Source organism: Typopeltis vanoorti, chromosome 1 (genome assembly GCF_054136105.1).
Source record: "Typopeltis vanoorti isolate ZY-2024b chromosome 1, IOZ_Tvanoo_1.0, whole genome shotgun sequence".
Classification (NCBI taxonomy): domain Eukaryota; kingdom Metazoa; phylum Arthropoda; class Arachnida; order Uropygi; family Thelyphonidae; genus Typopeltis; species Typopeltis vanoorti.
Genome location: NC_143549.1, coordinates 1,822,742 through 1,837,024, shown reverse-complemented (window position 1 = coordinate 1,837,024; position 14,283 = coordinate 1,822,742). Strand labels below are relative to the sequence as shown.

At 36.6% G+C, this 14,283-nt stretch overlaps 1 protein-coding gene across 8 annotated transcripts in view; it reads left to right on the top strand.

Annotated features, from left to right (window-relative positions):
- LOC150109749 (histone reader KMT2E-like) overlaps positions 1 to 14,283 on the top strand; it is a 902,496-nt gene that overhangs the window by 318,088 nt on the left and 570,125 nt on the right. For 7 of the 8 annotated variants that reach the window (XM_090407149.1, XM_090406915.1, XM_090406833.1 and 4 more), the window contains one exon: positions 1,420 to 1,467. In XM_090407149.1, the coding sequence (XP_090263275.1) occupies positions 1,420 to 1,467 (48 nt within the window). The remainder of the gene's footprint in view (positions 1 to 1,419; positions 1,468 to 14,283) is intronic. The other variant, XM_090406979.1, reaches the window with a different exon arrangement.

The following is a 14,283-nucleotide window of genomic DNA, read 5'->3' as shown; positions in this document are numbered from 1 at the left end:
AGGTCCCATTCTCACATGCACAGTTCATTGTATGTTAACTTAAAGAATTCAAAGCACAGGAATATGATTTGTTGTAAAATCAAGTATATAAGACAAGGTACTTGTTATCTCCATTATGAATCATTATCTGTGTGGTTCATATAAGAAGGAAAGTGGCATTGATTGAATTTGATTTCTGAATATGAGATATTGAACTCAGTTCTTTACTTTATGCAGATTATGTTACACTTCTAAAATAAGCAATAAAATTACAGAAATGTAGGAAAATAAGAAGGCACATGGAAATGATCAACTGCATTTGTAATGGGAAAAAAAAATCTATAGAACAAATAAATATTTTTCAGTTATTTAGGCAGAATGCTTACTTCAATATATCAAATTCGATGGATCAGCATTAAGTTCCTTTCTGTTTAATATTGTGATGGAGGTGGTGACGGAGGACAATGTTGTAAACAGATGACATCTTGCTGTATGCAGATTCAAGAGAAGAAGTGGCAGCTAAATTGGGAAGATGGAGGAAAGTACTGGAAGAGAGAGGTATGAGACTGAGCAGAAGTAAGACAGAGTATATGTGTTGCACAGTGGGCGGTGGACAGGAGACAGAGCTGGAAGGAAATGTCATCAGGAAGGTGAGAGACTTTAGATACTTAGGTTCAACAGTGGAAGAAAATGGAGGAGCTGAGAAGGAAGTGGGATGCAGGATACAAGCGGGTTGGAGGAACTGGAGGGAGATGGCTAGAGTGTTATGCGATAAGAGGGTGCCGATCAATCTGAAAGGCAAAATCTATAGGACAGTAGTGAGGCCAGCTATGACATATGCTATAGAAACTGTGGCTAGAAACTATGACATATGCTATAGAAACATATGCTATAGAAATAGGAAAAATAACATCAGCAGGATGGAGGTAGCAGAGATGAGAATGCTTAAGTGGATGTGCAGTGTGACCAGAAAGGATCGTCTGAGAAATGACTGTGAGAGGAACAGTGAAAGTTACGAACTTAGGAGCGAAGATGCAGGAAGTAAGGTTGAGGTGGTTTGGTCATGTGATGAGGAGGGAGGAAGAGTATGTAGGAAGAAGGTCATGCAGATGAATGTGCAAGGAAAGAGGAAATGTGGGTGGCCAAAGAAGAGATGGAGGGAGCTGGTAGAAGACGATTTGAGGATGAAGAACTTGGATGTAGTGACAGCCCAAGACAGGAGGATGTGGAGGAGATTCATCACTAACAGCGATCCCACTTAAGTGGGACAAGCTGCAGAAGAAGAAGATTGCATTTTGTTATTTATGATCTATTAGCCCATTATTCATATAGTCGTCTTGTCATTTTATTTTGTATTTATTAGGTAACAATTTTTGTTTATTAATAAGTTACTAAATTCCTTGAAAGCTGTTTGTGTTTTATTATGGTTATTATATTTAGCAGTGTTATAAAGAAAAAGAAATAAGAAGTTCAAGATTACAGAACAGGGTAAAAATACTTAATCATTTTAAAATTAATATTAGGTTAAATTAATATAGTGATTGTCTATGATGATTCACTTTGGTGAATCATCATCAAATAGTGATTTGAAAATCATCATCATCATCATATGGTGATTCACTATATGATAATATAGTGAATATAATGATTCACTTTATTTAATATAATTTAGTTTTACATCTGTTATGAAAATATGAAATTTTTAAGCTATTATTCATTATTTCAGTTTCAACATTTTCTAGAAGTAACCAGTGTCCAATTAATACTTCTACTCATCATCAGTTTTGTAATAAGTACCAACAGGGTACTGGATACTATAAAAGTACTACATGAAAAACGTTCGTCATTTCTGATTTCACATTGACAGTTTTCTTCCAAATGAGTCCATATACAGGGTGTCTCGAAAAAATGTATACACACTTCAACAACTGATAACTCACTTAATTTGTTATTTAGCAGGTTTAACAGATTTGAAAGACTAAGCTTTGAAGAAAGAAAATTTATCCTAAAATGCTACTGGAAGTATGAAAACATAGTGGAAGTGCAAAGACAGTTTAGAAGAAAATTTCAATGAGATCCACCTACGAGACTTATTATCACTCGAATTAGAGATAAATTTGAAGAAGATGGAACTGTTTAAAATGTCCATAAGCAACATTCAGGAAGACCATGAACAGCTACAAGGCCCACAGAAGAAAGGTTGATTGAAACGTATCGTCAAAGTTCAAGAAAATCTGTGCGACAAGCGTCTCGTGAGATAGGAGTATCAAAATCAAGTGTCCATCGCATGTTGAAGCACAGTCATTGGAAAAGTTACATTCCAAGAAGAGTGTATGCTCTCAACGAAGATGATACAGATAGGAGAATGCAGTTTTGTGAATGGTAATTGGAAAAATGTGAAGAGGATGCACAATTTCCAAGACGAATTGTGTGGAGTGATGAGGCCACATTTAAATTGAATGGGTCAATTAACTGGCACAATTGCACTTACTGGGCACCTGAGAATTCAAATGTTATGGAGGAACATCATATAAATTTACCAGGAGTGATGGTGTGGTGCGGCTTATCAGCACACAAATTAATTGGACCATTCTTTTTTGACGGTACTGTAACTGGTACCAATTACTTGAACTTACTGCATGAAGCTGTCATGCCATGTATTCAAGAGGGCTTTGAGGATGAGGACTTTTATTTTCAACAAGATGGAGCACCCTCACACTACCATCGAGATGTGAGGGCCTATCTTGATGAGACTCTACCCAACAGATGGATTGGAAGAAGAGGTTCTGTAGAATACCTTTCCCCTCCCGCATTCACCAGACCCCACGCCAGTGGACGTCTTATGGGATTTATCAAAGATAAATTTTACACCTCAAAACTGGCAACAGTCGACGACTTTAAAGCAGCAATCAAAAGAAAATGCACCCAGCTACAAGACGAAATGATTCTCAGTGTTTGCAATTCCATTGCTGCAAGTTATTTGCGGTGCCTGGACCAGGACGGTCATCAGGTTGAATACAGACGTTGAGGGATGAAAAGCACATTTATGTAGTGTACTTTACAATGTGAAAGTTAACTGTATTATAATAAATAGCAACTTTATGATCATTAAAGTGTGTACACAATTTTTTGAGACACCCTGTATTTTGATCTAATGCATTTCTGACTGCATCATTCCATATAGTTATGTCTTCTTCCCAATCTTTTCCCTGTTTTGCTTAGTAGAAAGCAGGTACACATTCAAATTTTCTATTCACACGCAAAGGAGTTGCATGATAACACTCAACAGGATAAAAGGCAAAAGACTGCACGAAACAAATTGTGTTTGAAGGAAGTGCTATTTGTGAAGGATGAAATTGCAAACCTGAATGTCCTGTAATGTCTCTAAGACATCATCTAGATGATTTCACATTAGAAAGAATTATTGGAAAGCTTGAAGAAGACTGCAGAATTACTGATATTGCCAGAGAGGTTGGAAATCTAATATAGCAGTGTATCAATATGCTGGACAGTGTTTCAAACCAACGGAATGTGTTCTCAACGTTTGTTAAGAGGTCATCCTCACTCTATCACATTGCATAAACACAGATTTTTGATTATAAAGCAAAATATAATCAACACACCGCAGTAGTTAGCTTGCAAGTCAGCTGCATTCAAGCATAGGTACACAGATATCTTGACAAACTGTGGCAAGACTTCTGCATCCCTTTATCCACACCTCATTGTAGAGCATGTTTTCAGTAGTGTTGTATCCATGAAAATTCTACAAGACACTAATGGGCTAATGTATTTGTTACTAATGAGAATCATTTTAGTCTTTCCTCCAATTCTAGATCACTCAATATGGGAGCGAAAGTGGTACTGCTTACTATTGAGAGAATATTCTTGAAAGGGATAGATATAGCAGTGCTAGTGCCATGGTGTGGGGAAGCATTGTGCTTAATGGGTGCACCAACATATAAATGCTGGAAAAAAGGACTCTGACTGGTTAGTGATATTGCGATGAAGTTCTTAAACGCCATGTTCAATTGTTCCATGGTGCTATAGGCAAAGAATTCATTTTTATGGATGACAGTGCCACACCACATCGTACATGATCAGTGGAGATACTTCTGGAGACAGGATATTAATTGAATCAAGTGGCTAGCATGCTCCCCAGATCTGAACCCCATAGAATGTGTTTGGAATGCAATAGGGAGACTCATTGCTGCTTGAAATTTCCCTCCAAAAAACAAACAAGGTCTTATCCTTGCTCTGAAGAAGGAGTGAGCTTGTTTGCCTCGAGAACTGAATCACTTGATGCCAATCATAGTGTGATGCTGTCAGAGCTGCATCTCAGTTTGGGGTGGACATATTCCATATGGAAATGTGTCTCTGCATAGTTTTCTCTAAGTACTGTACATTAATTTCTTAACTAAGAACTTAGAAATTTGTACCTTTTGCCAAAAACATATTGCAATTTAATTTATCAGATATTTATAAAACATTTCTTGTGTAACATTATTTATTAGTTTGCTGAAAATAAATTTATGTCCACATTTGGCTATAGTCATGAAATTTTTTTTTTCATATACGGTAAAAATATAGTTTGTTAATTGCTTTTGGACACCTGTATACTTTTTTGTGTCTAACATGAACTTTGCACATGTTTCTAAATGCTAACAGTGTCAAGTTTCTTCATAATATCATGATTTCTAATATGATTCTGCCATTGATGCCATCTGTTCATTTCCAGAATTTTTATCAGCACTCTCAGTCTTTGTTCAGCAGCTTTACTTCTAACCCATCTATTATAACTTAATAAGTTAAAACTGCCCTGAAGTCTGTCCTGTATACGCTACTAATTTAGATTTTTGATTGATTTTGCTCTTATTTCATAGAAATTTCTTCAGTTGACTGCTTGCCACTCTGGCTTTGCTTATTCTGTTCACTAAATCTACTAATATCTTTTATTCCTGAAAGGAAACTGTAAGGCCATTTAAGCCTTATCTAAAATTTGGGGAGACTGAATGACAGTCTGGTTCTACTTTTAGCCAATCAGAAATATCTGCTCAAACTGTCAGTGATTTTAAAAATCATATAATGAAGAGAGTGTGGAAGATGACTGCTACTACCTTACCGTTTCTACCACAACAAATATATTATTGTCTGAAATACTTTGGATTCAATTGTTGATTTTCTTGAGTTGTGCTATTAAACCTGTGAGTTTCTGGGTGGAAAAACCTACTTCCTTGTGCAAGAGATTGACTAACTTGGTTGAAGAAATTCTTAGAAAAAGTTCCTATTATGGAAAACGACAATCATTCTTGAGCATTCTTTCTTCAAGTAGTCTAGTGCTACGAATGCAAACATCATTTCCACAGTGCCATGGTTTTTGTTGTTTGTTTTTTTGTATATTTATTCTGTCCTCTTTATTAAAAAATTTGTGAAAGTAGTTGAAGTCTGAAGAATTTTTTCTGTGGGTAGTCTAGTGATCTGAATGCAAATTATCATATATTCATGGCCATAGGAGTTTTTATTATTTGTGTATTATTCTGCCCTCTTCACTATTTTGGCTAAATATCAGAAATGTTTTACTTGTTTTCTATTAAATTCTTCATTGAGCATGCAGTTGATGTTTTTAGTGTGTCTGCTCATTTTCATTACATTAATTGAATTTTAAAAAAATATTAATCTAATATAGAAACCTGAGATTCAGGGAACATATTGCAAAGGTAGTTAATGTAACCCAGAGAATTGCTGCAATACTGAGAAGGATGCTGACCTACAGAGATAAAAGAGTCCCCAAATTTATCCTCTTCAAATTTGATCCCCAGGATTTGAAGAGGATAAATTAACTGTGGAAAAGGTGCAGAGGCAGATAACAAAGATAGTATTAAGACTGTACAATGTTAGTTATGAAGATGGGTGAGGGAATGTGGACTGCAGAGTTTGCTAGATAGAAGAACAAGAGGTGAGATGGTTGAGACATTTAAAGTGTTGAGAGGTGGTTACAAGGTTGACACTAGGGAGTTCTTTTGCTTGGTGGAATAGAGGAGAGGAGCGAGGACAAGAGGCCATCACTGGAAGTTAAGAAAGGAAGTTGTGATGAGTGGTTTCTTTGCACGGAGAGTAGTTGAACCATGGAATGCATTGCCTGATAAGAGTGGTGAGAGCACGAACGGTCAATGAGTTCAAGGATTTGTATGATGGATTTCGTTTTTTCTAGGATGGTCCTCCTGCAATGAGTCTTTTGACTCCATGGAGGACTGAATCATAATAATAATAATAATAACAGCAATAATATAATGGAAAGTATGTATAAAAATAAGAAATTTTACATAATATTAAAGCTGAAATTCCAGTATGGAAAAAAATAATATTTTATTCTTATTATATTCCATTAATTTTAATTATGAATTCTTGGTGTCTGTTATTCTAGGTAGATTTCTTTTTAAATTCAAAGATTAATTCATGGGAGTCATTGATATTGATATCACAGAATTATTGTTGTATTGCATTTAGGGTTGAATCTCAGCTATTTTTCTGTTTCTGGAGCACAAAACATTTTCTTCCAAGTTCTGCAGATTCCTAGGACCATATAATTTGCCACAATGGTTGGCCAGGTGGTTAGCCTCTCCAGCCAAGAGGCTCTGGGTTCGAATCCTGCCTGTGGCATGGATGTTTGTAATTGTCCTTCTAACTGTTTACCAAATGTACTGCTGTAACCTATGTCCTAATGCAGTATGATCTTTGATGTCTTTGTTCCATAAAAATTATTACTATTATTATTATTACTTGACACCTCCACGGAGTCCAAAAACTCATCGAGGTAGGTCACCTACTCTACAACTCTCTCTCTCTACCACCCAATCCACCAACTACAATGAACCACAACTACACCAATGCCATCTCCTGCCTACCACCAGATGTTCGGTGGATGCATGGATGTTTGTGATTGTCTAGTATTTTCACAGACAATCACAAACATCCATGCCCACAGCATGATTTGAACCCACAGCCTTTTGGCTGGAGAGCAGATATGCTAACCATTTGGCCAACCAGGCTGGCATTAAAAATTAAAAATAGCTAAATAACCATATAATTTCACCCATGAAAATAATTTTCGTCGTCATCATCATCATCATCAAATTCCTGCCATCTACCCTCAAGGGGTGTACAGGATATGCTAGTACTACATGAAAAATTTACATAATTTCTAACTTCCTATCTACAATTTTCCTTCAAATCAGTCTGTTACATGTCAAGACTCCAACATTATCAGATTTTACATTTCTATTGTCTAAGACAGTTTTTACCGTATCAATCCACCTATATCTTGGTCTTCCTCTGGGTCGTTTTCCTGCCAACTTCCTTAAAAAAAATGTGAAAATTAATGTACTGTATATCATGTACAAATAAAATGAAATTTCAAGATGATACATAATAATATATAAAACTCTGAATGAAAAGTACAAAACAATTTTAATTTAAATTTTCATTTGTGAATAAAATTGCAGCAATTATGGCTTCATCATGTATTTTAGCCAAAAATCACCTACCACTAAAAGACTCTTTGTACTCTACTACTTGGATTGATTATAAATAATGCTTTGTATAAGTTCTACATTATTTGTTCTTTTTCCATTTACGACACTAAATTATGTTTTGATTATTTTGTAGCTGATGTTTTTTGTAGAAGTTTGCTGATGTTGCATATTTAATATGGCAATTTTAAGTTCCTCTTCAATAGACATAAATAATATTTCGTTTTCTGATAAAATGTTCAATTCATTGTCTTCATTAAAAGGTTTTGTTTCAGATGGAAAAAAAGTGATGACATTAAATTTTTAGAAAAAGAGAGCACGGTCTGCCTGCTGTGAATTGTGTTTCCACATTTTATCATTATTGTAAGTGTTTTTCATTGAAAATAATCATTCAACTGAAATCAACACTGGGTACTAAGGAGCCAATTACTTCTGCACAACCTGTAAGTATTTATAGTGTCAAATCAGTTATCTTTCTGGTTGAAAATCAGTCAAGTGCAAGCACCCGCTATTTTTAGGAAAAGAGAGCATGGTCTGCCTGCTGTGAATGACCTACTCTAAAATTGTGCTTCCACATTTTATCATTATTGTAAGTGTTTTTCATTGAAATTAATCATTCAACTGAAATCTTAACACTGGGTACTAAGGAGCCAATTACTTCTGCACAACCTGTAAGTATTTATAGTGTTTAATCAGTTATCTTTCTGGTTAAAAATCTGTCACGTGCAAGCACCCGCTATACCTACCGTGTGAAGCAAAGATGGCAGCAACAAAAGCCAATGATGGGAGAACATCTTGTGTCTCATCAGCATAGCACCGTCGATCTTCGACAAACTCACAAAGTTCCACAGGTGTAATATCGTCGCCGATAAAAAAAAAAAAAAAAAAAAAAAAGGTATATTGTGCTAGTTCTGTTGCCACTGGCTTCACACTTCATGAACAATGAACCCTTCTTCTGTTCGCTGTGTGCCAGCCTTCTGTTAAACAGCTCCTGAACTTAGGCAAACAAGTCAAAAACCTTGAACAGTACCTCAGTACTATGAATGAAACTTTTTTGTCCAGAATACAAACGCTGGAAGCTAGGCTTGAACTAATTGACGATCATTGGCACAATGCTAGTTCACTCTTGTCCGCAAATGAACTCCACAACCTAATTGTATCAACAGTACACTACTTGATGGAAGCCAAAATAAAAAAAAATCCAATGTCATTATTTTGAACTTTCTGATGGAAAATATAAAATCACTAAAAGAAGACATCATCAAATTAGCAGAAGAATGCAATTTTGATTTATAAAAATATCGGCAGGTGCCATCATTTCAGACCTATTAATAAAACAAAAGGCAGAATGAACTTTCCACGTTTCATAAAAGTGACTTGTGACATGCTAACAAGCACATCTAAATTAATAACAGTGATCAACAACAAGTTTTAGGAAACTTGCCTCCAATCGCCCATATGTGCTCAATGTGACATAACATTTCACAGAGAAAACCAAGTTATCGTCTTTGAAAAAAACTAGAAGTAAAATTCCAAAATGGAGAAAACAGTTGGATCATAGACTACAAACAAACCAAACTACTGCAAAAATCAAGTGATAATCTCAGTGTTACTGAAACCCAGTTCTGTCTTATTTCTCGGAAAAAAGAACAATTTTCTTTCTGTATTATTTTTGACGACACTGAAGTTTCCAGACAAGGCAAGATTTCTTTTCTTGGAATCATCCTGGCATAAACACATCACATATTGCATTCTGAACTTTTAAACAACTAGGATTTCTCTTTCACTCAAGATGTTAGTTCACCTCTGAACAGCTGTTAACTTTATACAAATCACAAATCTGCCTAGCTATTGAATATTGCTCTCACATTTGGAGTGGGACCCATAGAAACTACCTAAAAATGCTAGACTGAATAGAGAGGAGAGGAGCCAATATGTGGCGCCTGTCAATAAGCTATGTTAAACTAGTGCTCCTGCATTTTATCATTATTGCAAGCATTTTTCAAGGGTACTAAGGAGCCAATTACTTCTGCACATAGTCAATCAAATCAGTTATCTTTACAGTTAAAAATAGCCACCTGAAAGCACCCCATTTTTTCCTACTGTACGAAGCAAAGATGGCAGCAACAGAGGCCAATGAAGAATGAATACCTCAAGCCTCGGCAGCGTAGCTCCGTCGATCGGCAACAAACTAAATGACAATATGAAGTGCTGCAGTTGTAAAACCAAAGTTACCAAAAAAAAAAAAGAGGTTATATCATGCAATTTCTGTTGCCACAGTCTACATGCTTTCTGCACAAAACTAGATGCATCGGCACACAAGCTTTTTTATTGATCTCAACCAGCCTTTCCTCTGTTCAGCGTGTCTTCCTTTCGTAAAACAGCTACTGAATTTAGGCAAACATGTTGTAAACCTTGAACAAGACCTTAATACTTACTATGATTGAAACTTTTTCTTCCAAAATCTGAGTGCTGGAAACTAAGCTCGAGATATTGACAACAAGTGCCCGATCGCAAGTGCACCATTGCCCGCTAATGAACTCCATGACTTAATCGCATCAATGGTAAGCAAGTTGATTGAGGCCAACAACAAGAGACTCAACACCATGATTCTGAACTTTCTGACAGAAAACAGTAAATGATTGAAAGATGATGCCAGTAAATTAGCAGGAGAGTGCAACTTCGATCTCGGAAACATCGTCAAATGCTGCCATTTTAGACCCATAAACAAAAGAAAGGATGGAACAAACTTTCCATGTCTCCTGAAAGTGACCTGTGACACACCGATAAGCACATCCAAATTAATAACAAGTTAAAACACACTTGCCCTCAATCATGCATACATGCTCGACCTGACTTAACATTTGCCCAGAGGGAACAAAGATGTGAACTTCGAAGGCAACTCTAAGAAAAATGCAAAATGGAGACAACAGTTGGATCACACACTACAAACAAGTCAAACTAGTGCAAAAATTAAGTGACACCACCAAGGGGACCATTATGCAGGTACTGCATAGGAAATGTGCAAGCCTCACAGAACCTTGCATATCCACTTCACCAATATCCGTGGCCTCAACTCTAATCTTAATAGTGTTCACTACCATAGTCCACCAAACCCCACCTACTCTTTTAGCAGAAACTCAGATCTCACCTTCCCCCAGCACTATCCATCTCAACTTTGCAGACCACACTATTTAACTCCTTTCAACCCAAGGGTGGCATCGGCATGCGTATGCAGTGCAACATACCCTGCCAGAGAGTACTTTACCTAGAATTGCCCTAATTTGACCTTCTTTGGTTGAAAATATCCCTCCCCCCACTCAGTCAAATTCATCTGCTGTCTCTATCGCTCTCCTAATACCACCAACCACTCTGAGCTTTTTAATTTCCTCTCCTTAAAAGTTGATTTTCTTTAGTCCCACTCGTCTAACAATGAAATCATCCTCCTAGGAGATTTTAATGTCCATAACACCAACTGGCTTTCCTGATCCAGGTGTACGGATCTTGCAGGCAGAGATGCTGAAACATTTGCCATCACTAACAACCTTATACAAATTGTTCACCTGAAAACCAGAATACCAGATAATCCAAATCACTCCACAAATACCCTAGATCTCTTATTTACTGATGACTCTTCCAACGCAGTTAATATAGTGAGCCCACTGGGTAATTCTGACCAGCACTCACTTACTCAGTCACTCCCACACAAGAGTAGTTTGGGATTATAACAGTGCCAAGTGGGACAGCCTCTGAGACTACTGTGCTTCATTCCCATGGTTGGACTATTGTTTCATCTTCCATTCCAAAATATGCTCTGAACGTATCACCAAAGTAATCTTCACTGGCATGGAAACATACATTTCCCACACTTCTCTGAATTGCCGTCCCCTGTCTGAACCCTGATTTTCCAAAAGATATGCCAATGCTCAAATGAAAAATCAAGCATACCACAACTGGCTCAAATCAAGAACTCCATCCACCTTCAATGCTTATGCTGAAGCCAGAAACAGATGCAAGAAAACTATCAATGCTTCCAAAACAGAATTTGAACAGGCAAAAAGCAGGAAACTTGCAGCCTTCCCAAATGGCAACCATGCGTTTTGGTCTCTCACCAAAGCAATTGGTTTTGGTATTCCCACCCCAATCATACCCAGATGGCTCTATTGCATTATCACCCACAGAAAAAGCTAATCTCCTGACTTCACACTTTGCCTCCAGTGCACACATAACTGACAATGACAAATGCCCCAAAGTCATTCCAACTTCCCAACACACAATGCCCCCTATATCCTTTTTGCCAGAAAGAGATCAGAAACCCAATGTTTAAATTAGACACAAAAAAAAGTCTCCTGGGCCCCAATGGTGTTCCTCCAATTGTCTTGATGGTCTGTGCACCAGAACTGACTCCTATCCGGCCTGTACATACTCTCTTATTCCACTGGTATATATATATATATATATATACCCTCGTCATTCTGCATATGAATGACATTGACCTTCAGTTGACCTCTAATCCAATACACAGTTTTGCAGATGACAGCACATTGCACACCTCCCTTTCATTTGATTAACCTTACTCTACACAACTCACTTCAACCTACAGAACATCAATCACCACAGTCCTCAATTCTGTAATCTGAGCCCCATTGGAAGATAACCTCGTCAATTTCGGTGCTAGTAAAACCTAGTTCTGTCTTATTTCTCACAAGAAGAACCATTTCCCCCCAGTATTAATCAAATGATAACACTCAAACTTCCAAACAAGATGAGATATCTCTTCTTGGAATTGCCCCGATATGAGGCCTTTCCTGGCATAAATACATCACAACCATTGCATCCTCAGCTTCCAAAAAACTAGGATTTCTCTTTTGCTCAAGACGTTACTTCACCTCCAAACAACTGTTAACCTTATACAAATTACAAATCCCCTCAATTATCAAACACTGCTCACATTTGGAGTGGGGCTCCTAATAACTCCCTTGAAATGCTTGATTCAATACAGAGGAGGGCATTAGGTTGATAAATGACCCATCTCTTATCAACTCACTCTCCTCATCCTTTCTTTTAAGGATGAGGAGACACGAACGCATACAATTTACCATCGAAATCGAAAATCAAAACTCGCTCCCATTCCTAGACACACTAGTCACACATCTTCTTTCAGGCAGTCTATCATTCACAGTCTACCAAAAACCAACACACACACTGGCCAATACATCATGTTAATTCATACCATCACAAAAATATAGAATCATTAACACCCTTAAAAACAGAGCTACAACAATTTGCTCTAACCAGCAAGCCCTGAAACAAGAACTAAAAATCATCAGCGACACATTCATAAATAATGGCTATATTAAAAATACTATTAATAAAATACTCCATAAAACAACAACAAAAACGAATCTAGATTACAGTAAAACCATAGCCACCCCATACATTAAAGGGTTATCAGAAAAAATCAACAGAATCCTAGAACATTATAACTTCAATGCTACCTTTAAACCACCCACTAAACTTAAAACCATATTCAGCTCCTCTAAGGATCCTCTCCTCCCATTGGCACATCCTGGAGTCTATTGCATCCACTGCATCTGTAACTTACCATAAATTTTTGAAACTGGACGTACAATCCCCATACGTAAGAAAGAACACATTAGACACATTAAATATAACCATTATGGTGAAGCAGGCCTCTCAGACCACGCACTCAACACCTTACACCAAATCAACTAGAAAAGCACCCACTCTTTACACCACACAAAAACCTGGTATGAAAGGAAATTTAAGGAAGCCTGTGAAATCTTGATAAACTACCAAAATATCAACAACAAAGATGGCTTGAAAATTCCAAGGATCTGGATGGCACACATTCAGCCTACCTAATATATATGATCCAGCATAAGTCAGGACTCTAGCCAATCTTCAGCTAGTATTAGATACCATTCCATACCAACTGGCTGGAATGTACATGTATAATCATGATGCTGATATATGTATATAGATAGATAGACACATAGACTTGTTGTTGCGCCCAATGTATGTCTACAACCAAAAGTAACACTAATAATAGGACTCTAGCATTGATGTATAATTTTTTTTTTTTTTTAATTATTTTTTTTTTTCACCAGAGGTCCGGCCAACAATTGTTGTAGCTTTTGGTCAGTAACTTTAACAAACCAGTTTGATTGTAGTGTAGCTTGTTTTCTGTGTATGGTTATATGCTCCAGAAGATGACCTTAACATAAAGGTCGAAACGTCGAATGTAGATTTTAGTTATATTAAACTAAAGTTTTTATTCAAACATGGTAGTTGTCTCCATAATTTTCAAAAATGCATCCTTTCCTCACTTTTAATAGACATTTGGGCTCTGCAATTTATGTATTCTATAAATCAGGGGTTCCCAACCTTTTTGTTTCCTAGAGCACATTCTAAAATACAGGTATAGCGACGAGCACCATCTATTTTTTGAAGCAAATTTTTAGAAATCTTTTGATAAATGAATACATACAAAGTTTACATTATAATCAAATGTTTTATTACTTAAAATTTTGCATTATATAAAAATTTAAATATATATATATATATATGTAAGTTAGTGTGATCTTTGGCATTGCATTTCATTGGCCAGTGCTTCATAATTAGGAGAATATGATGATATTCCAGTTCTTAAACAATCTTGTAAATCTTGTATTGCTGACATAATCTCACGTTTGTTAGAAAATCCCTCAAATAAACAATCGGCACCAGTCAAAAATGCTTCTTTTAACAACTCGCC